This window comes from Ambystoma mexicanum, chromosome 6p (assembly GCF_040938575.1).
Source record: "Ambystoma mexicanum isolate Mex_15411 chromosome 6p, UKY_AmexF1_1, whole genome shotgun sequence".
NCBI lineage: Eukaryota > Metazoa > Chordata > Amphibia > Caudata > Ambystomatidae > Ambystoma > Ambystoma mexicanum.
This window is the reverse complement of record NC_090935.1, coordinates 318,156,519-318,183,179: the sequence shown is the minus strand read 5'-3', so window position 1 is coordinate 318,183,179 and position 26,661 is coordinate 318,156,519. Positions and strand designations below refer to the sequence as shown.

Sequence of the window (26,661 nt, the reverse complement as noted above, 5' to 3'; positions counted from 1 at the left end):
AGTAAGGCTGGAGGCTTGTAAGCTAAAATCAGTAAGGCTTGGGGGCGTGTAACCTAAAGTTAGTAAGGCTGGGGGCTTGTAACCTAAAGCTAGTAAGGCTGGGGGCTTGTAACGTAAAGTCAGTAAGGCTGGGGGCTTGTAACCTAAAGTCAGTAAGGCTGGAGGCTTGTAACCTAAAGTCAGTAAGGCAGGGGGTGTGTCTCCCTGGTGCTGGAACATGTGGGAGAGCAGTGCCGCATCGGTTGACATACAGGAAATCATTGCACTCGCTCAGCCACGGGCAATGTGGGAATGTAATGCGCGCATTGGTTTTGTAGGTCCGACGCCTCTGTGAAGGTGGTGTAGGTGAAATGCCCCTGAGCAGAGCTTTGGGAAAAGGTCTTGAGTAACGTGAATAAGGCGTAATAAGAAAAGAAAGCAGCTGTTCAGTACCTGTCAAATGCATGCCTGCTATTGGCTAATTATTTTTACACCGCAGGATGTTGAAATACCGACCAATCTAGGTGAAAGGAGGGACCTGGCAACCATGCTGGTGCAACAGGCATGGCTGTCTACCCCCTCAATCCCATAACAAAAAATAACCAGGTTGACAATCAGTTCATGAAATTGAGTAGACCAGTGTAGACCTTTTAAAGCGGCTTATGTAACCACATAGAACCAGCACACAGCCCTACTCTGGCCGGTCTGGAGACAAGAGGAGCGTGCTACCAGCTGTCCTAGACGAACTGTGGATGTTGCCTTTTGATGGCTTGTAATTTAGAACAGTCCTTCATCACACCATTCACCATTAAGCTTAGTTTCAAGATAGGTGAGAAAAGGAACATGCTGGTCTTCCTTATTTAGATCACAAGAGTATGCTCTGAACATGTGATTAATATGTATTTTTCCAACTGGGAACTATTGACCCCAACTAAGACGTTTTGCATTATTTGAGTTGAATCCACCTGTTTGCGTTTACAGGCGGTCAATTGTCTCAGACACAGGGTAATCTGAGCATTGCCAGGCCCCCTAATGTAGTGACATTGTTTTTTTAATAACGCTGCATAATTCCAACTAGTTGCTGTGAGGCAACATTGTCTCCTGGTTTCATTAGCAATTTACAGGGTCTGCACGTTGCTTACCGCATGTTGCCTATTTTTATTTGCAATAACCCTCACTCTTCAGATAATTCAGAAATGTGAATTGCTTTCATTGCCAGGAAACTGCATCCACGGCCATGTTAGGTTTTCATTGTCATCGGGTGTGCTGCATTTCTGAGAGCGAGCAGCGGCCCAATGTTGCCGGCTAATGAGTGCAGCAGGTGATTGACTATGGGGCGGAATCTGGCGGGAATGTGCATGCTTGCTGTTTAGTCGTGCAATTTGTTTGTTCCAAGTGATGCAGTAATCCATCGGAAAGAAGGAAGAAAGCATATCCGTTTCTGCGGACGGTGGGCATTAGGCTGCGCGCATCACTACCGATATACAGTATATTGCTCGTCTTATGCTAAATTCTGCAATCTCTTTGCATTTGATCACCAGGGGATGAAATCTTAGAAGTAAATGGAGAATCTTTGCAAGGGCTCACCCACCAAGAAGCCATTCAGACTTTCAAGGTAATGCATTTACAGCTGTAGACAGATTGCTTAATCGAATGGCGGACACACTTTAATGCCATTACATCTCTTGTATCTATCACCCTTTGCATCAATTACGCTCCACATGGACATGTAGTCCATTCGACGTGGGATATCTAATTAGCCAGATCAATTTTCTCTTCTCATTTTCCTAGCAACTGAAGAAAGGCGTGGTGACGTTAACAGTACGCACAAGGTTACGCAGCCCAAGTCTCACGCCCTGTCCCACACCCACGCTGCTGAGCCGCTCCAGCTCTCCCAACTCGAATGCCAGTGGAGGGACACCAGCGGCTGGTTCTGAGGATGGGGATACTTCGTCATTATGTCGCAGAGGTCCCGGGCCAAAGGACCGAATCATCATGGAAGTAACACTTAGCAAAGGTAAGGTAAAGTTGGTTACGGCAGTGCTTACGTACACAAGCTCTAGTAATAAAATACATGTGATTTCTGATCATTCTCTTGTGTAATGTCTCTTCTAAAATACGAAAGAATATCTCTTTTGCCACCAAACTAGCATCATAATTATCATCAAATGCACACTGCTGCTGCCAGCCTCTGTGGTGAGGTGAGAAATTGAAGGAGAATGGTGCCCCAATATCCTTTGATGTGCACCGGTCTACAGCCCGATGTCCTTGCATTCAACCCCAGAGACAACTATGTTAAATCCGATTGGAGCTTGCAATCAAGACCGCCCCTTGTGTGAAATAACATGACTTACAGAAGTGTGCTCGCTTCCTAGCCTAACACACTACTTAAAACAATCCAAGATTCATATCTAGTTTAGGAAGCAAATATAAATGGAGCTTGATTCTCCCATCATGTAGGGAGTTGGGTGACCCAATGCACATTGACTTCAGAAATATGAAAGCAGCATCTACAGGATACTTAAATGGGAGAGGGAACCTTAGAGGAGAACAAAGTGAGTGCATAATAAACCAGCCTCTCTGATAGAAATCATAGAAAGAAGTGTCCGCTAACAAATCCCCTGTTATCATAGAAAGTAGTATTTATTCAGTAACAAGTGGAGAAATTACCTCCCTGTCCTTTCCTTTTCTTTGCTGCTAAGTGGCTTGTGTGTTCAGTGTCGCAGTTTCCCAAAGTACTGCTAACCGGAAAGAGCTTTCCTCGTCTATCGTTACGACAGTTGCGCTTTCTGTATCTCGGCAGCCATGTTTTTTGTTGGCAGTGTCCGTTATTTGAAGAATTTCCTTTTCTTGGTGTGTATTGCACTGGGAGTCCACAGGGGGCCGGTAGGAGGAGATATGACATAGGAGAAAGTTGGTTCATGTGAGTTAATGGGTTAGTAATAACAATGCTAATTATGAGTTTTGAGTCATTCTCATAGACATGCAAAGTAACTCGGAGGAGCATATCATGGAATAGGTTTACATATATATTGGACAGCAGAAAACGCATGGTTGTGAGTCTCCAAATACAAGGGTAAAGGACTATGGGCCTCATTACACGGTAGGCGGTGAGCCATGGCGCTAAATACCGGCACCGCCTTGGCGGTAAGGGGATTTACCGCCCATCCCAAGGTTGGCGGGGCGGTAAATCCCCCTTCCGCCATTGCCCTTCCCCATTCCCATTTCTGCCCCATAGGGCTCTATGGGAATGGGGAAGGCGCTAATTACGGCACCGCAATTTTGCGGTGCCGTAATTAGCTCCGAGGTCCCTTAGCGGGTTGGTATTTAACGCCTGCAAAAAGCAGGCGTTAAAACTCCAACCCGCTAAAGGACCTCGTAGTAAGGCGGCAGGGATTTACCGGTACCGGTATTTTACCGGTGCCGGTAAATCCCTACCGCCTACCCTGTAATGAGGCCCTATGTCTGACTCTGATATCTTGAAAGTCAATAAATGAACAGAACCAGTGTGGGCCCTTGAGAGACATGAGTACAATCTGACGAGGAAGCATTTCCAGGAGGCCTGCATGAGAGCCTCCTTCCTACACGAGCAATTCTTTTCCCACAGAGCAATTTCTCTTGCTCCTTCGTGGCAGAACCCACGCTGCCGTTCCCGAAGAAGGCTGCGATCCTGTGCACGCCAGCTATGTTTGGTAGCGAGCAACATATCTATGAGTGTGGCCGAGGCGGATGTTTTGCCACTCACATTTTTGTGGTAGAGTACAGTTTTTCAAGGAGAGGTCCGCCAGGTTTAAGGCAATTGTTGACTGAAGTCTAGAAGAAAAGGTATGTATGCAGTATGTGACCTAGGGTTTGAGAGTAGGCCTATTTCCTGTAACGTTTAAATAACAGTGGTCGCATTTCTTTAGCTGATATCTGTTGAGAGCCAAGGATTGCTGATTAAACAGTGGGATCCATTGGTCTCCTTCCCTTGGTGTTGGTAGTTGGGTTGTCACTTTTGTTCCTGTGTTTTTTGATTCTGGTAAATAATACCACCCCTTAGTGAGGAGACCTTTTTTATAGCAATGTTGCATTTGATTTATTATTGAAATAAGTTTACAGAAATGTGCAGCCTTACATGCTATCCTATTTACTGCACCTGTTTTTCTCCTTAGAGCCCGGGGTCGGCTTAGGCATTGGTGTATGTTGCCTTACGTTGGAGAACACCGCTCCAGGAATTTACATCCACAGTCTGGCCCCAGGATCAGTGGCCAAAATGGACAGCAGACTAAGGTCAGTGGAGAGTGGAAAGCATCATGGAGTGCACTGCCATTGCATGTTCAGATGGAACCGCAAGTTCTAGTAGGCCGCTTAAGCTTAAAGAGGGCACATGTCCCGATAGAGCAAACCTGATGGACGGTAAGGTTTTAATTCAGTATGTGTGCTCTGGATAGTCGATCATATCAGTCAGTGGACAGGAAGGGTGTAGACATGACGGCTGGCATTAATTCAGTTTAATACAATCTTCATGTGCAACATTCCCTTAACCCCTTAAGTGCCAAGGATGAGTATATGCTCGTCCTTTTTGCATAGACCTGCAAAATAGCCTGGTAGTAATTACATTGTGCCCGCTTATTTCTTTCAGACAAATGCACAGATGAAATAAATGAGTTTGAAGATTTAACTTTTCCATTGCACACTGTCATTTCATTTGTCTTTTCCTTAAGGTCTTTTCAGAGAACATGATTAAAAGAGAATCCAGGTTCCACCTTAAGTCTGTGATTTTATGTTCGCCATATAGGGAAAGTTTTAGAATTTAGGCGGCTGAGGAGCAGTTAATTGTACTATTGCAAACGAAGATACTTTTTTTTGTGTAACACATTGAGGAAGCCATGAGTTTAAAGTTCATGTTGGATTAGATGCTGGTCAACTTCGGCTTATCAAGGATGTAAGAAATGATAAAACGGGAAAATGTGATCTCTGGTATGGGTCAAAAGAATCACCAGCAGGATTCGCTTTCAGTAGCGGTTTGTTTTGCTCGACCCCCAACTTGTCGAATTAATATTTGCCTGTTTTTTTTACCACCAAAATGTAGGATGGGCCCAGTCAATATTGGTTGGCGTGGTGAACTGGGGAGGGGCTGTGGGGGTTGGGGTATCCTGCATTCTGTTGTAAATACAAAATGTAAAATACATTTGAGCAAAAAAAATGTTTACCAGTTGAATCTAAAATAATTCATACAGCCCATTTTCCTTTAGTCGTGAATGATTTGACGCACCCAAGAGAACTGCACATATTATTCTCCACCCGTTGCCCCGCCGTCATAGATGATGTACATGTGCCAGGCGTTGCCAATGTTCTCTGCGCCCTAGTCCCATTAGTTGGCAGCACCAATCATGACATGATTTTATACCGCTTGCACTCATTCTTGTGTTCAAATGTATTTTATTGTAGATTTATTTTATGAAGCGACCGTTCTAGTTGCATTCTGCATTAACGTGGACAATCTGCCGCATCTGCTTGCGCAACAGTAGTGATGCGTCAAGACTCCACATCCGGGATTGGATAGGTTATCTTCATACTGGTCTCTCCCAGGAAGTGGCTCTCCCCCAGTTCTCCCCACACTGCCCTCTGCTGGAGTCTTTAGGGATCCTCCTCAGGAGCAGTGCAGGGGCCCTCATTGCAATCCCTGGCTTTGTTGTATCCCGCTCTTTGGCTGACAGACCCATCATGTTGGCAGTGAATCGGGATAGTGTGCCGTTGGCTTCAAGTCCCGCAGGCTGCCTTGATGAAACCAATGAACCAGAAGGTTGATATTAAAGCGACAGTGAAAGCCTGCGGGGGGCTGACTTGAGGCTGAGCTCAATGCCCCTCCATAAGACTCATTACTGACCTTCGCGATTGATGAAGCGGGGAGAGATCATCTCATAGCTAAGATGTTGACTTTGGAAATTGAAAATCAGGGTGTCAAACCCAGCTTTGGCACTGAAGCAAACATCATGTGATTCTTGTGAAATCATGAGGGAGTCGCTCAATGGATTATATGTGTGTTGTAATGGGAATTGGTTAAAAGAACGCTATGCTGAGTATGGTCCATTATCGTCCCATTTAGATTACCTGACGTGGAATCACATCAAGATATATGTAATCCAATAACAGCACCCACCCCCCACACACCTTGTTCTATGTGCAGCGCCTAATGCTTGAGGTGTTCCTGGTCTGTGGCTACTTGTGGCTAGGTCTGTACTGGAACCCACACCCAACAGTAAGAAATTATACACGAGCTCACATCGCCCACACACCCGCTTTTGCATCTTGAAACAGGCAGCCTGGCATTTTCTATAGCCCAGGCGATTTTCATGACACAGAAATTGGCATCAGTCTGAAGATTCGTCTGGCAGCGGAGCAAACGCTCCCTGGCGAGTGTATCCGGGATGATATTTATTGGAAAGCCTTTAAAGAGTGGTGGTTGACCTTTACATAATCGCCTCGTGCCATAACTTGGAGCGAGTCATTGTCTCAAGCAATGACTCGCCTTGAATTCTATGAAGCTGTTAGCACACAGTGGTAATAGCAGTAAAGGATTTGCAGTTGTGATGATGAAGATGTTGCATGGACACAATTTATTAGTAGACTAAATGTGCTTGTATTTTGTAATATTTGTACACCAAGGTTGCCTTCATAAGAACATTATTTATATTGAAAGCTTGGTTGATGTGGAACTGTCTTAATGTGAGCCTGCATTAGGTGTAATGCAAAAGCACCACACCTGAAATTGGATGCCAACTGTCATGTTGAAGATGCAGTGAAAAGGGATACTCCCTCTCTTGAAATCTTGCTGTTTCTTAAATGCAGTGACTTGCTTTCTGCTGTTTCCTTGTATGCTTCTCAAGCCAGGAGGTTTGGAATGTCCTCGGTATCAGTAGTTTTGTCTGCATTCCAACCATTCTTATTGGCTGAGAGGAGATCAGTCATGACTTATGTGTACCTGTTAATAGTATGTTTAATTTGCTCAGGTGATGTGGGTGGAGTGTGAGAGTGTAGCGGCAGGAGTCTGCTTGGAAGCTGAGAAGCCAAGAGAGAGCAATCTTCAGGCTGATTGACAGGCTGATGTAAGTGGTGCAGAGGGGGCTGGAAGAGAGAGGAGCTGAAGACTGGACACTGAAGAGGATAGGATGTTATCAAGTCAACCCCTGACTGAGGAGGCGACCCATAAATATGAAGACACTGACATTGTTGCTTTTAATTATTATTTTATAAATTCTGCTCTGGATTGCTTTTGTTCATTTAAATAGTCTGCATTCCCGAGCTGCCAGAAAACCCCACTTGGCAGTGATCTGCATTTAACTACTGCAATTAAGCATGGATTGCTGCAGGCACAGCTTTCTATACAGGTACTATGAGGGAGATGTGTGGCTATAGTCCTGGGTTTGTCCCCTAAGAGCTGTGCATGGATGATTGGGAAAGGAGGGGGCGGGGGTGCATACAGCTACATGTTGCAGGGGGAACATGACTCAAATGAATAGTGGTCCTTTAAATGCATTTTCTTTCACTGCTTCCTTCAGTCTTGAAAGTACTGTTCCAAAACACAGCTTAGTGGGGTGTAGTGAAGGAAAGGGAGGATTCCAGGTTCGGGGTTTGAATTGGAGGGGCGAGGGACAGTATAAAAAGTGCAATCTGCATGCACATCCAGCTTTGCCATTTACTTGCTGTTTGGTCCCCGATGTGCAATTTCCAACTTTTGCAAGGTCGAAGTGCAAGAAAGTCAGGAGTAAACTGCGCAAAATCACCTTTACCCTTCATTTTTCCTCTTGGCAGACACCATTTGCCAATGGATTTCATGAGCATCCATGTGTTGTGCACCTGCATGAAAATCACATGCAAGCGTAGAACGAAGTGCACAAAAGATGGCTGAGAAATCCATGGCAGAGCCATGAACCCTGCTTTGTGCCCCTTCTCCTTCTTGCAAGCACTCGAAAATGGAGGCGTACAAGCATGGTGCCTTGCTGTTGCACCTTTATTTTCCACACCACCCATTACAAAATGACACGTTGTGCGTTTATTATACCTCAACCTTCCAGACTGTATTTGGCGTTTGTAATTACGAAATGCCCCATTTTCCAGTGTGGGTGCTTTACTCTTGGGTGCATGCCCATGATCTGCGATGCACAGGCTCTTGGGGCATTGCCCGGACGAGGCGCCCACTGATTGCTCAAGACAGGGCGAGAACAGTCAGGCAAATATTATACACTGGACCACGTATGTAAATGATGGAAAGTAGCTCTTTGAGTGGGTTTCTTGCATGCTTTTAGGAGCTTCGGTGTAAATGTCCATGTCAACCTTAAATTACATAAAATTGAGATCCCATGAATTTTCTGCTTGAAACTAAAAGTATGCTTCCAATTTTCAAGGGAAATCCTTTAATGGCACGCTTAGGTGTTACTTTCTTAAGTAGCTCCAGATGTTTTGGGATCAAGAGGCTGTCGGGAGCTTCTGACGAGGTCAAGCCTCGGGTTTCTCACAATGGAATCTTTGTCGTCTCATAGGGGAGGGGGGTTCCACTTTGCTAATTCCAAGAAAATGTACACCTCTGCTACCCAATCAACCCTTCCTTGGGACCACGGCTCGTTTTCAGTTCAGATCCCACTCCTGGGACCATTCCCTCTGAGAATGTACTTTCCTTATATGATGTCATGCAAGATCTAAAATGTGCACGCTTGGAGCAAATATCAACTGCTGGCCAGATTCGAATGCGATTGAAATAGTTTTGGAGCCGTAGGACACATCCCAAAGGAATGGTTGGTGTAAGAGAGGGTAGACAAGAGTGGAGTATGGAGTGCACGTTCCCTGGTGTGTGCATGGTGGGCATACCGGGAGCGCTTGCAGTGTATATGCTGAGAACAGGGGAAAATGGCAATCCTAGAACATCAGGAGAAGTAAAACCGAAGGATTCGATTGGTGGAAGGGGATGCTGGTTGCTATGTTATGTACATTGAGTGACATTCCCCATTGAGATCCTGCCACCCTCCCTCCCTTCTATCCACCTGTTTATGAATCTACATTCTGTTTTTCATTTTGTCTCTTGCTTTCATCCATCTGTATTGGACTCCCTTTAGCCTGGCTCTTTATTTAAAATCTCCAACGTGTAATTCTTTCTTCTCAAATCTGATCACCTGTTCAACAGTGTCTGGACAGATGGATGGCTCAGCGAGTGTAGACACACCTCAGACATGGGGCCAGATGGTGCTCTGCAAATTGGAATCCTGGCGGGGCAAGTCCGCCTTAAAGCCTGTTGAGGCAGATAAATTGAGCACCATTTAAAGAAGTGGGTCATAATAGCACCTCTTTTTATACAGCGCTTAAAACCGGTGCAATGCTACATGAAGTGCTCTACAAAATTGCTAATAATTTTTATTACTACTATTAAGGTATCAAAGGAAATACATGATACAATTATTATCATCTTAAAATTTGCCAGTATTAATACACGGACATGTCCCAGTTAAAAGAGCATATTTTGCAATTACAATTGAAATGTCAGAAAATGATCACCATGTTGAGAATATGAGTAAGTGCTATGCGATTAGAAAAAATATCCCTTTTAATACACTTTTCAAGCTAGCTCTAGGCCCTCATTACGAGTGAGCTGGTCCGGTGAAATGCAGAGAAAAATACTGGTAACACCAGATCCGGCATGTTTACTGGACTGGCACACTCCAAGTTTGCCGCTGGGGGCAATGAACTACCGGCAGGCCTGACCTGCCGGTTGTTCAGGGCCCTACTGTCAAAGAATTGCCCCTATCACCGGCACCACTCTGTGTTTCGCAACAGAAAAATAAGTTTACAAAATGGCAGCCGGGGAAGGGAAAAGAAATGCCCTTCTCCCTTTTCATGGCAGCCATTCAAAAAATAGGAAAAAAATGAACAAAAAAATGGTAGTCTTCCTGTCCATGGCGGCCTGTCGCAGAATGGGAGCGAACGCGCTGGAGACAGAAGTGTTTCCAGTGCGTCTGTTCCCGGGGAGAAGAACAAAAGCAGGTAAGTGAAGGGAAGGGGGATCTATTGAGAGGGGGTAAGGGAGAAAGGAAGGGGAGCAGGGCACTTACCTGAATCGCCAGTAGGGGAATATTGCAGCCTCGGGCCATGAGGAGCCTCGGTGCGGGGTATTGCGATGTGGTAATTCCCCCCATTCTGAGCATCCTTATTGGCTGGGAGACTGTCATACCCACTGTCACATGTAGGCCAGAAGAGCATGAATCATGAGTGCTGCTCTGGTTCTCTGGATTTTGGTGTTGACGTCTGGAATGTGATTTTTCTGGAGAGTTTGGATTAGTCACTTATGTTGGGGGTGTTTAGAGCTAAAGAGGTGTGCCTCATCAGAGCTCAAGTAATGTTGTGTCTGCTTTCTATCGCTGCAGTGGGTGTTGTCCTTGCCTCACTCTCAGCATCTTCCGGCATTATTTGTGGCGAGTCTCGTCCATGCAGCGGGCGGCGCAGCAGGCACGCCATCAGCGCGCTTAAGGCAAGCCTGTCTATGCCCATCCGTGCACGGACTGTGCAGGACTTTCAGGCTCTGCCTGATACTGCTATTGGAATAAATGCCTTGGGAAGGATTGTATTGGAATGCAACATTCTGCTGTCACTGGCTCCTTCTAACACTAGTTGGCCTATGGGTTTTACTAAATCCCCCACTATTTCTAAAGCTAAAACGGCTGCTGACTTACAGTGTGGGCTTCTCAATAGCCGTTCGCTAGTGGCACATGCCAGAGGGGCGCCGTCGGGTTACGGATCACACAGACCCTGCGAACAAGGATATTTTTAACAGCTCGTCCCGGAATAGGAACGGGAGAGTTGTGAATCTCTGGGTGTACCCCTTGAGTCTATGAACATTTATATTGGAGGATTGATCCTTTCCTCCGAAATGGTGCTGCCTGCATGAAAAACAGCCACTGCAGGATTGAACCATTCCCATATCTCCAGCTGACGGTTACGCAGTACAGACGTGTTGGGACATCGCATATTGGTATAGCTGGTACTCCTGTTCTTCATATCAGGAATTTTCAGCTGTCTCTCCTTCTCTCTCTTCATTCATGAAGTGTTGAATTGTTATTCTCCTGATGAAGGCGTAACTCAATTAAAGTTAAATACGCCGAAACCGGTTGAGAAACCAGTGATGAGGTCAACTTTGGACATCGATGTGACCCATCCTAAACTGATGACCACTTGAACTATCTGTTGTTGTGGCTTTTCATATATATTTATTATATATCTCTTTCTCTCTCTTTTTTATGAAGACAATAAGTAAATCAATTGTTATGACTTTTTCAGGATAAAGTTGGACCTTACATGTATTATTGCGATTGTAACGCTCACCTGATTCCCACTACTGTTGTCTCTTCAGTTGAGAAGCGTAGAGCTCGGATGACTCTCTGGACTGGGCTTCCTCTCATTGACCGTCTGGCTTGCAGGGTAAGGTTTCTGCAGGCGGAAGAAAAAAAGGGTTAATGACCGTTTGGCTGGACTTCCTCCTCACTAATCGCCAACTCTCCGAAAGTCCAATGTCCTGGTGAGCTCTCACCCTAGGCGTATAAATGCTGGGCTCTCCATCCTGCGACTTATGCAGGGGTGCGTGGGTTCCAGTTACGTCACTGGAGGTCCTCAAAGTCTTTTGTGGCCCTAAAAGTGGCACAGGTGCTGAGATGCCAAAAGGTGATGCCGCTGTTACTGCACGAGCGGATGCCAGTAGGTATAAAGAGTTTATAGTCTTGACGAGATGGGCACCTTTAATGAAGTCTTTGCATTGTCTTTTTCAGGTGCCTGGATGCTGAGGACATGGTCACTGAGAGCGCGACACGTGCGGTTGTTCGTAGGTATGGGAATTTCAATGACACCTCAATAATGTCCCTTGTTTTCTGTTTTCAGGTCTTGAGATGTTGCGGGCGTTGTTCGTCCGTTGCCGTTGCACGTGCGAAGTACGTGAGTATAATGATCTGTGACCTTATTATAGCACCTCTAACAATGTTCTTTTCTTATTTGCAGGTGTCGGGACCTTGCGGGTGTTTTCCCAGTCGCGGATGCACGTGGGGAAACACGTAAGTGTTAGGCTTTCTTGCAGTCTTTAATGGCACTTAAATAATGTCTTTTCTTGTTTTCAGGTGCCGGGCTGCTGCGGTTGAAGAGATCGTAATACGCGCACAAAAGCAGGTAAGAAAAGTAAATGCGGCCGCCTTCACCCGATCCCTACTTAACAATGTTCTTTGTCTTTACCGGTGCCGTTAGGCTGCTGAAGAGAAGGCCGCGAAGAATCGGCGAAAGCACAGATGGATCAGGTAAGCGAGTGCGGCTGCGAACGTGTTGCAACTTGCTAACCTTATGTTTCTTTTGCTTGCAGGTTCTGCCGGTGTCTGGATTCCTGGATGGTAAGTATATTTCTCGTGTCTTTCTTCCACAGGTTGCTGAGCTGAAGCTGGAGATGTCACTGGAATGCTGGAGCTGACTCGGTGAGCGTCCTGCTGCAGATGCAGAATAACGCGAAGCACGTTTTCCCAATCGGGTGTGGTTTAAATAGTGTTGGAGTGATTGGGTGTCTTCTTCCTCAGCCTCGCCCAGGTAAAAGAGTTCCTGTGTTCCAGAGCTAAGGAGTGGCACCAGCCCCACCCAGGTAACAAAGTAGTCCCAGTTCAGGGAATAGTTCCTGCCAGCAGAAGGCTGGGGACTTCATCCTGCCAGCATTTGCAAAGGTGAGTATGCAGCATGGTCTGCTACAGGTAGGTCCACCCAAGCACCTTTGCAAGAATTATGAGCCCGGAGCCCCTGGCGCCGGGACTGAGGTTCCTTATGAGCCTGGCGACATGGTCCAAAGGGCCCCAATAGGGTTTTGCTGGAGCCGGGGACGAGGGTCGTGAGCCTGCTTCCGGGGATGCTGGGCTTGACTTGGCTTCTCGGGAGCAGTGCTCATGACAGTGATGGATGTATGAATGGTTTTTGGATGCCTGTGTACGAATGAGATGGATTATATGTGAAACTATGTGAAATTATGTGTTCTTAATTCCTTTCCTGCGATGTAAAATTATTGAGTGCTATGATTAATTCTCGATTAAAATTTGATATTTAAATAATGGATCAGGTTCAATTAAATTTCTTGATTCCTTCTGTCTCCAAAATTGTATCCTCTGGTTTTCTTCCGTAATTAGTAATGTACTAATACCCTGACCCAGAGTGTGGGGTTTCCTGTGTCCTTCAGATAAATACATGCTATGGAATGCCATGACTTAGTCTCCTATCATTTACCTAACCTCCTGTTTTCGACAGAGAAGTGGTTGGGAGAGGCATCTGGCCCTTCTATTGTGCAGGTCCTCCCCCTTAATTATGCACTGGTACATGTGGACCACACAGCAGCACATCCTGGTGGTGGGGTGGCCATGATTTATAATACCAATTATAAGATTATGTGCACAGTCCCTAAGCATTCTTTGAGAATGGAATGCTTATTGGCCCGCATCTCTCCCACTTCGACACTTAGTCCCCGAGGGCTGATAGTGTATTTTATGCAGAATTTCCTGCACTGGTGCTGGAATTTCAGATCAAACATCCTGATCTGTTAATTATGGGGGAATTTAATCTCCCGGTAAATTCTGCCACAGCGGGGCAGGTGGCAAACTTCATGGCCTTGATGCTAGACTTGGGACTTCCGCAGTGGGTGGTTGAACCTACCCACCAACGGGTAATGTCCTGGACTTGGTTTTTGCCCCAGTGGCGTCAATCAACATAGCCTCTCCCAGTCCGGTAACTTGGTCCTGTTAGGGAGAATTCTCATACAATGGCTAATTTCCCTTACCTATAGAGTCCCCCAGCAGCTTTGCTGTATTTGAATAGTTTGTTTCTTTTTATCTGCTAAGAGTGAGACTCTTTTTCCCACTCTTAGGCATTTTTGCTATGTGTATTCTAGGCTATTTTTGTGTTTAATGCCTATGGGATTTTCTCTCTCCCATAGGAACCATCTTTATTCACATGTGTTACACAGCACTCTCAGTGCAGTGACACAGGGGTGTCATAGCGACCTCAAACATAGACTCCATACCCTGGGACCGACTACTGTCTCCCAGGGCATGTAAATTCCCCATTGACTTTACTAGTCGATTTTTATGAACTTAACCAGTACAACCCATCTTACTATGGAAGTACTGGAAGGGGTTACTAGTTTTTCCATTATGTTCATTTTCGAGGGGGTACCTTAAAGTCCGTCTCTCTAAAATTTCTGGCTGGTGGCAGTGGTTACTACCATAAATATTCAACCGCGAATATTTCCCTATGGGATTTTCCCATTGTTTGAGGCTACCACTTTTTCTGACAGCCTCTAACATACCGCTTACGCATTTTAAAATTAACTTTGCTCCGGTAGGTTTTATTTGCCAGAACTTTAATATAACTTCTTTCTCTACGATCCTAACCCAGGTCGGGGATCATCCATTTGGCGGGCTTCTGACCAGAAGCCCTCCTTCCTGCGCCACTGAGTCTGGGGTGGGTCCATTGTGTGGGATAGACTGGAGGGTCTCTGGCCAAGAAGACCACTCCACTGTGTGAGTGACAGTGACAGGTAGGCTGTATGAATGGGTCTCTTTCTGCATAACAGCAGGGTCCTGAGGACTGGACGAGCAAGATGTCACCACTGTAACTAGGGAACCAAAGAGGAGAGAAGCCAAAGACACATGCGACGACTACCTCCACCGGTGAAGCCCTGCTGCAGCGTCTCACCACATTTCTCCACACGACGAGAGGAGATCTTCATCTGAAAGAGCCTCCTTCCCTTGAGCTGGTGGGGCCAACCAGTTTGTCAATCGCCTTCCCGAACCTGATGTGGTCGAATCGGCAGTGCCCTGCACTTGGAGACCGGATAGCCGGCAGCTATCGATCCGGACCGCAATTAAAAGAAGCGTACCTTTTAAACTTCATTTGGCAGCACCGCGGCTGGTTTCATCCCTGAGTAGTGCAGTCCCTCGAACCTTCCCCCACGACGAGAGCTCCTCTTCCTCTGCTGGATCACCCGAACTACAGTAACTACCAGGAACAACCGCCACCGCAGGAGCCACTTCTCCGCTTTTAGGGTACATTGTTCTGCCAGGCTGCCCTTTCTTCGCGGTAGTGCTAAAGGTGTTTTAGATCCTTTTCCTACCTGTTGGGTTGGCCGCCCCTCTCTCTTAACATTGTCTTTCGCTTTCTGCATCCACCTTTTCAACATCGTTAACCAAAGACTTGACTGCAGCTACAAGAACATTTTGCTCCTGGGCCCATGCCCTGTACCATTAACTCTGGCACAGGCCTACTGACTCTGGTCACATTTCTTAGACCTGCTTTCTCAAGATTGATTCTCCATTCAAACTGTGTGGTGCAACCCTCTCTTATAACTACTCTTTCCTTCCCACCGTATAATCATTGTGAAATGCCATTTTGCTCAGTTTTCATTTGAAGTATAGCCTATACAGATGTACTGTCTGGCTGAACTGGTTCACACTTGATAGGAAGTGTTGCTAGGGGGTATAAGAACCTATTTCTATATAACTTGTGTTTTCCCTCCCTTGTGAGAAAATGCTAGAGGATCCCTTGTGTGTAGTTGTCACTGTGCTGTTTTGCTCAGTTTTCACTCTGGTTCACTTGGTCTACAATTTATATAGGGAGTGTGTATATTTTTCCATTGACTTAATTTAACTTGTTTGATACTTGTGATACATGTGTTTGCTTAGAAGTGTATAAAATAAATATATATCTACTTTTTAACTACAAAGCTTTGGTCAGTGTTTCCTTGTGCCACAGTACAGTAAGCCTATTGTGTATACCCTGAATACTGCTCATCCCCCTCTTGAGATAAGTCTGACTGCTCAGCCACAGCTACCAACTAAATCATTGTGGTACGGACTGATACCAAAGGGGATTTATTGCTCTCACCTGTAGTCCTAATCTGGTGTAGTGCTCCCTAATGGAACTGAACTGGATTCTGCCTAACACGTCCACCACTGTCTGGTACCATTTTCCATTCTTCAAAGGTCACTTACTTCTCCTTTCCCCCCGGAGAAACCTTCTATCCTCAAGTGGAGTTGGCACAGGGTGTCCAGCCCCAAGCTTATTACTTCTTTGCAAGCACACTGTGATCAGGTTGCCAGCTGTTTCCTTGACACATTGGATACTTCATTTAAAGCAACAGCTGATTCACTTGCCCGTCTTAGATTATGTAAGCAGAGAATCCGCTCCCCGGAGCCCTGGTTCTCAGAGGAACTTGGAGCCAGTAAACTTTGCTGTAGACAGGCAGAGAGAAAATGGCGGTCCATTTGTTCTGCTGAGGCTAAATCCATTTTCCACCATTCTCTCACTCCCTATCACAAAGCTGTCATAAATACACAAAACCCTTTTTTCGCTCACAAAGTACAGGGTGCTCTTAACAAACCGGAGGCCCTTTTTGATCAGTCCTTATCCGCTTCGGTGAAGGCACGTACCCAGGTGCCGCCCTCACAGGCTCTGCATTTTTTTTCTGACCAAAATTGCCACTATCTGGGAAGATATAAACCGTGGGACACCTCAGTTACCTTATGATATGGCCCCTACTGGGCCCCCTCCTACCCATGGGTTGTGGTCTACATTTCCTATATTTTATGACAAAAATGTACTAGAGGCTATTCAGCACCTAAAATCGGCTTCTACGGCTGATGCCATACTCTTGGCTCTTATTAAGGAAGTCTCAGTGATTTGATTGATCATATCACTGCTGCAGTCAATGCCTCATTTACGACTGGAGTGATCTCGTCTACACTCAAGCACGCACTGGTGATTCCTCTTTTAAAGAAGCCTCCTCGGATCCAGAAGTGCTATCTGATTATCGACCTATCTCGCTTCTGCCCTTCCTGATGAAAGTTCTGGAAGCATTAGTTTCCCCCTCGCTTTCCACTTTTTTGGAGTCGTCCCACTACTTTGATTAATTTCAGTCTGGGTTCTGGCCTGGGAGAAGCACTGAATCAGTCCTGAACTCGGTGCTGGATGACCTGGTGTGCTTAGTGGATCAGGGGGGTGTTGCAGCAGTTCTGCTGTTGGATCTTTCAGCTGCTTTCGACACGGTTGACCATCCTATCCTGATCTCCTGCCTTTCTGCCGCTGCGGTGTCCGGTCAAGTCCTTGAGTGGTTTGCGTCCTTTCTGGCTGAACGTTCCCAGTCAGTTTTTTCTTCCCCCTTTTCGTTCTAGCCCGGTTTCACTTTCTTTTGATGTCCCTCAGGGGTATGCACTTTCCCCCATCCTGTTTGTCTATATTAGGCCGCTCCTGCTCCTCATTCTTTCTCATGGGTTTCACAACTATTCGTACATAGACAACACTCAAGTCTTGGTTCGCCTTAATCTTACTCAATCTGACACGGCAGTTCGTCTTAGAAAGTGCTTTGAGGAACTGGGGGCATGGGTGAGAACCAACTGGTTAAAGCTCAATGGCAGCAGAACCAAGGTCCTGGTTGTTGGGACTGCCTTCCTACTTCGGTTCTGGACTGAAGAGTGTTGGCCTACATTCTGGGCCCTCTACCCTTGCCTATTTCTTCTGTCATGAACCTGTGGGTCAAAATCTCTGCATCCCTTGCCATGGATGAGCAGATTGTGGTGGTTTGTAAAACTGGGCATTTTAAGCTCTGTATTTTTCGGAAAGGTTCTACCCTTTATCCCCACAAACTGTCAAGCTCCGGTTGTGGCTGTGTTGGTTCTGAGTGGGCTGGACTACTAGAATTCATTATATCTAGCACAACCTCCCTATCTAATAAACCAGCTTCAGCTACTTCAAAATGCTGCTGCTAGATCCATCCTTCACCCCCCTTTTGGAGCCCATATGTCCCCATTGCTGAGGCAGCTCCATTGGCTCGCCATTGAAAACCGCATCCTTTTCAAGTCCTTGTGTATTGTACATCGTGCCTTCTAAAGTCTGGGAGCAGAGTATCTGCAGGAGAAATGTGTGCAGTATGTTCCTACTCGCACCCTGCGCTCGATCTGCTCTCCTCCTGGTGGTCAGACTCTCACAAATGGGTGGCCGCGCTTTCTCGGTGGCTGCCGCCAAAGCCTGGAATGACCTGCTTCTCATCCTATACGGGACCATTGATCATTTGACCTTACGCCAGCAATTGAACACCTTTCTATTTTAGACTCCAACAATTCAGGTAATTCCCCTCTCACGCGACCAGCGCCAAGATGCCTTTGGGCGTACGTGCACTCAATAAACTCAGTTAACATAACATGATTTCTGAGTGCTGCTGCTTCGACTTCAACAGCTTCACTTCTACTTGATTCACTATGAGATCAGTCATCTTTGTCTCATAGTACTCCACTTTGTTTATACTGCTACAATGTTGCATCTACTGACACTTAGATTTACCACCACAGCTTCAGAACGTTGGACTATTAGCAAGCTTTGATGATCTTTACTTTTAGACAGGCTTCGACAAGACATACTTGAAAGTACTTCCGCAACTTCAAGTAGGCAAGGCACTCTTAGGCAAGGCACTCTTCCTCTGAATAACTCTCTTCAAAAGGGACAGCCTCTTTGCCACTCTTGTCTGCCAAAGTAACAATCTTGGTTTGCATGTAAGACTCACTTCTCTTTCTCTTTAACAGTCTCTGGCAATAGAGGCTGTGTCAACTTCAAAATAGTCTTTACAAGCAGCCAGTTTCCCTTCCCCACTTTATCTGCACCTTTCTGTCAGTTATCAGCGTAAGTAATTACCCAGAAGCCTTGGTGCCACTCTCTTAGCTTCAGGTAATGCTTGCACACATGTATCTGAGGCCATTGAACTTTTATTAACTACACAGTGCAGTTAGATTGATTCTTCTGAGAAAGGATGATATCAGTAGTAATATAGGGAGACCTTTGGCTTGGGCAATGCTTGTTCTCTTCTTCAATAGTTTATACACTTTAACTTATTTTATATGAAAGGTATGCCGAGTTAAAGTTAAGAATATGATTATGTCATTATTCAGAAATCACATTTAGACACACACAAACACTTCTTGATGTAGTTTTCAAGGTTTAAAGTTGGTAAAAAATTGTATTCCCATGTGAAAGTGAAGGGTAGAGTTCAGTCCTCCTTTGGGAATCACAATTAGGAACACACAACCACTCCCTTTCAAGTTTTAAAGATTTCAGCAATGGTATTGTCAAGATTAGGTGTTTGGTATTGTCAAGATTAGGTGTTAGGTAATGGTCTTCTCATCGTTCACTCTCCTTAATTAGTGACACACAAACACTCCTTCAAGTAGTAACCGTCTTTTAAGGATTGAACAATGGGTTTAAGCAATGTTAGCTTCTCACGCGAGTAAAATGACTTTTCACATTGTACCCGAGTGATACATTTCCATTGTTCATGGTATTTCAGCTGCAACGAACCACTTCTACTCGCTTTAAATCTTATTCGAGTTAACAGGGAGCTGGATTTGAATGCCGTTCTTCACTCACTGGCTTCTTTGACACTTGCTCTGTGGGCCAAACTGTTTCCATCCCTTCTGCCACAACCTCTACTGCTTCTGGCTTCTTAGGGACCCACACCCTTCCTCTGTAAAGTTGTTTCCAGTCCGGCCACATGTTCATGGAGCCCCTCTCACTCCTGAGACCCATGGCTTGACAACTGCTCCACGCCTCGGTCTCTGACAAGCTCTGAGCACGGCAATCACAGTAATCAGGTTCACATGGGGAAATACAGCCTCTATGCATGCCTTCTGCTGCACTGCCTCTGTACTTCACAGTTTGGGGGGGACAGGGGCCTCTCAGAACAAGCAGGTGAAATCCACTGTATCCATGTTCTGGCGTCCCTCTTGTTGTCCCACATTTTCTTGGTTTGTCTGCCTTGTGCCTTCTACCTTCTACTACTGCTACAGCTTGCATTCCAGTCACAATTCCAGCTCTTTCCACTCCTTCCACACCCTCTAATTGTTTGCACCTGAGGGGGCCTTTTATGCCTCCCAGCTTCCTTCAGGTGTGGGATGTTAGGCTTACTTGCCTGACTAGTACTGCAGCATGCCTCTTCAACCCTCTTCCACGTCCCAGTACATCTGGCATCATGGGTCTTGTAGTCCCCTTCAACAAGGATTCTTCACAGTACCCACAATCGATTATGTGGAAAAATGGCTCTACATTACAAACCATCCACAAAGGCAAATATTTCTACACAGAAAACTATTTACAAGTAGTTACTAACACGGGAGAGGCCTGCTGTACACATATTTCTGGGATGCATTGGGAGATGGGCATCCCACATAAGGAAAATAAATTGCCGCAATTGTTGGGTAAATCCATTTTGCCCCATGTTAAAGAGGAGGACGTGGTCAGACTGATAACTAAAGCAAACGCCTCGAGGGCCCTCATCCTGGACGGGCTCTCTAATGCTGTTATCAACCCTCTTGTGGGCACCCAAAATGCAAAACAGAATTCTTCCTCCATATCATCAAGGTTGGCAGGGTCCCACATTCCTGGAAACAATCTATTCTTATTCCAGCTCATAAGGGTTCTCGTCTCGACCAAAACAATTACAGACTATTACCAATGCTGGACTCAAGAGCAACGATTTTTGCTTCCATTGTGCTGGAAATGATAGCAGTCTGGTCGAACGCGAACAACCTTCTAACTTACCAACAAACTGGGTTTCGAAAGGGCTGTAGTAGAACTCACACCATCTGGATTCTGCAATCAGATCTCGGATACACACCAGAATCCTGAGACTACTCTATACCTTTGCCACGTAAATGATTGTGCTGCATTTGATGTTTTTTCTTGTGCAAAACTGTGGTCAAACTAGAAGCATGGGAGATTAACTCATCTCTCCTGTATTTTATTAAATTATTATACAGTGACACATCTGTCAGGGTAAGGCTCAATCAGGAGGGGTGCATTTCACAGAGCTGTCCCACAAACACTGGCCTCAAGCAAGGCAGTGCTCTAGCGCCCCTCCTTTTTAATCTTTATGTAGCTGTCCTTGATTTGGCACTGAAGGCAGTCCACAATTTCCCTCCTAAGTTTGGCGATGCAAAGATCGCTTAGCTTTCATATACGGACGACACTGTCGTCCTTGACCAGAAACCAGTGGGTCTACAAAACTCCCTGGATGCCTTACAATTTTATGCCCAATCCATCTACCTAAGGATTAATTTATTCAAACCAAAAATCATGCCAATAGGAAAAAAAGCATATGGTGGTACTTCTTTTTCCTGGGCCATGGGTGGCACGCCCCTGGAACAAGTCACAAGATATAACTACTTATGCCACCCAATTAGGGCTTCCAGCTCCTTCATTTTCTATTCTTAGTTCCTTCCACCCAAGGCTTGGTGCAAATGGCTGGCTATCAAGAGGGGGATTGATAGGTGTGGAGGTCCCTCTATTGAGGCCAAACTGGAAGCGTACAAGAAATGCCTAATCCCGGGCATACTATATGCACTGGAGGGTCTTCCAGAGAAGACGGTTCTCTGGCTGCAAATGCTAGAGGGAAAATGTTTGCACTCGCTGCTGGTTCTTCCGGGAGCTATAGCAGTCAAAGTAATAAGATTAGAACTGGGACTACAATCCTTTATGTCCCCCTGGAAAATAACAAAAAGTCAGGTTTTTGTTAAAAGTCAACACAGATAATATGGTGGTAAAGGATCTGTACTGGGACCGACAGTGGCCCATGCTAACTTAAAATCGACGAACAAAACTCATAAGGAATTGGTGGCTACTGTAACAGCACATTTAGATATGATTAAATTGCCCTTTCCCGTATTACATGACCTGACCATGTTCTCTTGAAAAATAAAGAAATTGAATGGGACCAAGCGCAGTCAATCTCGAAACTGGATAAAAAGAGCAGGTATACCTTGGATACCCACCAGGGCATGTTCTCTGAAACTCCGCATACTTACTTGACTAAACTGCATGCCCCGGCCTTAATTCAATTTACAATGTATTTATGCATGGACATCCTCCCAGCTTTTGAATATGTAGGAGCCTGAAAGGGTATTCCGGTAGAAGAACGTACCTGCAGTCTTTGTAAACTGAACATCAAATCTTCCACGCATTGTGATGGCATCAGACACAAACAGAATAAAGTTTGGTCTATAAACTTTTATTAATTAAAAATGCAGGGTGGAATAAGGCCTAACTTGCCCTATGCTAAGGAGGGATTTACCTATGTAAAGAAAACTAAGCATAGACTGTGTCTGGAAGTTAAAAGAAAATGTCAGTCTGTGTCCGAAACCTATACTTGCCCTCACATCTAAATGTATAAAATGTTTACGGATGTCTCAGTCAACATAAGTAGTGCTCAAATAAAAGTTCAGAGCTTGTACTGGCTCTTGGCTTGTAACTAGCTTTCCCTTCCCCAAGTTCAAGATAGTTCACAAGGCACAGCGGTTCCCTTCGCCAAGAGCTCAAGTCTTTCAGTTTTCCAAAACAACAAAATTCCTTTGGATCCTTCACAGCTCTTCTGATATGGTTACCTTTCACTAATTCATATATATAGTTCAGTTACTTGACTTAAAAACACATAAAAGTTGCTTGCAATTCAAACACAAGCTTTTTTGCGGGTTCTTTCAGTGGCTTTTTCATATAAGGGTGCACTCGGTGTAGGCGCAGTTGTTGGACAACACGGTTTATACCACATATATCACACCCTATTGATGCCGTTTCGTGGCTTGGTGTTCCACCATGCACTTGGTGCACTTGGTTATATTCTCGTGGCTCTCGTCTTTTCCTTTCTGCACGCTGAAACACAAGGGTCTCTTGGCTCACCCCTCCTAACGCCTGACCCAGTAGTGAGCGCGGAATTCTGTAAAGAGGCATTTTTTCAAAGGTAAGCCCATTTGGGCGTTGCTGTGCAGCGTGGTGTTCTGCACCACTGTAATTTAATTCTAAAGAGCCGCAGTCTTCTCCGATCAACCATGCTGCTAACTGCCCTGCATTTTCACCGAGCTGACATGCGTGCAGCACCAGCTCTGTGGGTCCATCACACTCTTCATTATGGCCGGCCTCTTCTTCGGCACTGGAGTGCCTCATGGGGTTAACATACCAATGGAGGTGCGTTGCTCCTGATTGTATGCCTTTACTGTTCTTTGGCCTACAGGGAGCCTGCAGGCTAGAAAGCCGTTAATAACGGTGCCTGTGCTTCTGTGAAAGTCTGCCTACTGTGGCCGCTGTGCCCGGCAGGGTCAGATCTGCCGGGCACAGCAACTCCGGCAGGCAGACAGTAGTGTGCCGGTCTGGTAACAACGGTGCCGCTAGGCCTACCGGCACCGTTGTTACCAGACAGGCACACTTGTAATGAGGCCCCATATCTACGCCTTAAGAACGCCTAAACATCTGTCCCTTCCCTCCTGTGCTGTTTCAGTGCTCCTTGGCAAAATCAAATCTAGGTGTGCTTTTTAAATTGGAACACCCCCCCCATGTAGTACTGTGCTTGTGCCTTTGGGGAAAAAACTAACCTAGGAGGTGAAGTGGGAGAATGGAACAAAAGGCTCCCACCAATCCCCTCACACCACTGGCCCAGAGGATCACGGCCTAGGCTCCTGCCACGAGTGGAGTTTGCCCATCTACCAGATGACCAAATACCATGGTACAGGAACATACGGATGTGCCCACCCGCCTGCCCTGCCCATGCCGACACCTGCGGCATGGATGGACTCCACTGAACCATCCAAAACTAAATCAACACATCGTTAGAGATGCCATGACGACCCAGCCTACGGTCAGCACACCCGTGCAAACATGCACACTGGACACTCTCACACCAATCCACACGAAGAACATATTCAGTGCTATGACGTAGGTGACGAACACACCCACCGACGCGCATCTTTATTATTTTTCACATAGGCTTTTCAAAATGCAGAAACGCAAGACGCACAATGAACTCATCCAAAACTCTTGCTCACGCTTCTCCTAAACCCATGTATTACAATGAGAAATATAACGAAGACCTGATACTGGGGATAAAGCAATATGATACCATAACCTAAAGCGCTGTGTATCAAATGGTTCCACCCTTGCACCAGGCCCAAGTAGGCCGCAAGCAAGAACTTCCATGAACATTGAATGAGCAAGAGTACAGTTGCTGACCCTGCAGAATGAGCCCGGCGAGAGCAGACAGTCAAGGGCACAATGTTGCAAACTCGCATGCCGCGAGCCGACGCCAAGGTCACACCTACAAATTAAGCCAGGCCCAGGAGAAGGGAGGCGCCTGGATCCCCCGTTTCAAGACACAGGCAGATACAATTAAGCGACTCAATGGACATCTGCGGCGGTGGGAGTAGTCGGCCTTCCAGCATATGAATAAATCTTCACATTGTCTGCACATACCCATAGTGAAACATTGCTGCAAATGACAGGTGCACCGCGAGCTGGGAACAGCGATGGTCCCAGACTGGGGGGCTCGCGAATGGACCAATCAGAACATGGGGCTCTTATCACTGACGCCATTAACATTAGCCAATCCTCAGGGGTCTCCATGTAACAATTTTCATGTATCGAATTGAAGGGACAACCCAAGTATACCACCTGACTAACCCTCAACCACTAATATCGCTCTCTATACGTATGCTATACTAACCCTACCACTCGAGGAACCAATCCAGAGCGGCGATAGGTTTTTTGCTAACTTTCCAAGGTGACGCAAGTAGCGCGTCATACTAAGGTAAAAAGGGCCTGCGAGCCCCACAATGAGAGAGAGTGTCAGGACGGACGCGTACGATCCTTGACCCATCCCTGCCATTTTGTTTAATAAACAGCAGAATCACCTTGCTTCTTGCGTGTGTCTCATACTCATTTTTTGGGATATACGGGAGGGGTTGGGGCCTCCCTGCCCGGAGGTCCGCGGACGGCCCAGCCGACCCCGGGAGAATTTCCCCCCGACAGAGGGTTCTTCAATCTGTGCACCAACTGTCTTCCCTTGCACACCACCTCCTCTGCGCCTTCCTGGCTGCTAGGTCACTTGTTGAGTACCCATGCACCATGCAACTCCCTTACCTATCACTCTTCCCTCCACTATTGCCATGGCACTCTCCATTTCTCCTATCTTTTCCAACTGCTATTCTATCTCATATCCTTCCTCACACATGAAGTCTGGAAGAAAAAATCTGAAGAAAGCTCTCCTGGACTCTAACCCAGGCCGTCCCGTCGCTGACGCGCACGTCAATGCCACTTCCAGACAGACCTCACAGACATCCTCTTCACTGTCCCCTTTCCTGACCTATGGACCCCCCATCTTGTCTCCACTCTTTCTCCTCCACACCCATCATGGTGGCACTAAATTGGAAGCTCTCCTTGCATACTGCTCATCTTCTAGGTGCATCATTAATGTCTACCAGAATGGCACTATTATGGGCCAAGGCTCTCAACCTACTGTTCATCTCCTCGACCAGCACCTGCCTTCTCTCATAAACTTCCTCCCTTCTCCTGCCACCCCCTGATCCCCTCCCCCACTTCCACCACCAATGGAAGTACCACACCCCTGTATACCCCCTCGGAAAACCTTCAACAGTGGCAACCAGCTTACTCTGAATGCCCGCTCTGCTGTCAAACACTCCTCCGACATCTGTCGCCTTCTCGAAAACTTTGGCATGGACTTCCTCATTCTTACAGAGACATAGTTCAATGCTAGCTCTGTCACTGCTTTTGACATTCTCCTTCCCGAGGGCTACAAAATCGTCTCCAAACCCATATCCAACCAGACTGGAGGTGGAGTGGCTCTGATCTTCCCTGAGTGGGTCCTGGCCTCCATAATTCCTACCCAATCCTACTCCTCTTTCTAATGCCTTGTCTGTAGGCTGGGGATCTCCCCTACTTTCTCTCTCACCCTCGCCACTATCTACAGACCCCTCTGCCCCTATCTCCCCCTCGGAATGGGCTGACCTTGCATCCTCTCTTTCAACCTCTTCTTCAAAGCTCCTCCTCCTTGGTGACATCAACATCCACCTCGGCTCTCCTGAATCAACCACCTCTCAGTTCTGGGTCCTCTGTGACTCCGCTTCTCTCACTATTCTTCCTTCCGGCCCGACTCACGCTTCTGGCCACACACTTCATGTTCACATCTCTGGGGATATCCCCCTCTCTAATCCTGTCACCACAACCCTCTCCTGGTCTGACCACTCCCTCCATTCCTCCTATCTGGGGCCCCTTGACCCTCTATCTCAGCCACCACCTGCACTGCCAGCCTCCTTCACAGTCATTCGACCAATGAAGCGAGTGTCAGTTGCTGATTTGTGCCTCCACCTTCATCCCTCCTCCCTCCCCTGGACGACTCCTCTGACTCTGCACATGCTAATCTGCATCTTGCCATCTCCAACACTCTTGACATCCTTGCCCCTGCCATGTGGATCTTGTATCTTTGAAATGCATGTGCAGAGTTGCTGAATGGAAGTGGCAAACATTGGGCTCATCCTCTGACAACCTGGCCTGCCACCTGCTTCAAAGGCAATATCGCCTCTCTATCTGCTCCAAAAAGCGGTACCACATTCAAGCCTGCATCACTGGAGCCTCTAACAATACGGCCGATCTTTACAACATCTGCAAGGAACTTGCCAATCCACTTGTACTCTCCACCTCTCTCCTTCCTTTCCAGGTCCTCTGCACTGCCTTAGCCTCCCACTTCACATCCAAAACTCAGGACATCCTTTCTGCACTCTACTCCATCCCCATCTTCTCTCTCACGCATACTCCCCTGCTTCCCTT

General features: G+C 46.4%; 1 protein-coding gene across 6 annotated transcripts in view; it reads left to right on the top strand.

Annotated features, from left to right (window-relative positions):
* Positions 1-26,661, top strand: part of PDZD2 (PDZ domain containing 2) — a 1,567,362-nt gene that overhangs the window by 1,319,710 nt on the left and 220,991 nt on the right. For all 6 annotated transcript variants that reach the window (XM_069627074.1, XM_069627075.1, XM_069627073.1 and 3 more), the window contains 3 exons: positions 1,521-1,594; positions 1,771-1,996; positions 4,134-4,251. In XM_069627074.1, the coding sequence (XP_069483175.1) occupies positions 1,521-1,594; positions 1,771-1,996; positions 4,134-4,251 (418 nt within the window). The remainder of the gene's footprint in view (positions 1-1,520; positions 1,595-1,770; positions 1,997-4,133; positions 4,252-26,661) is intronic.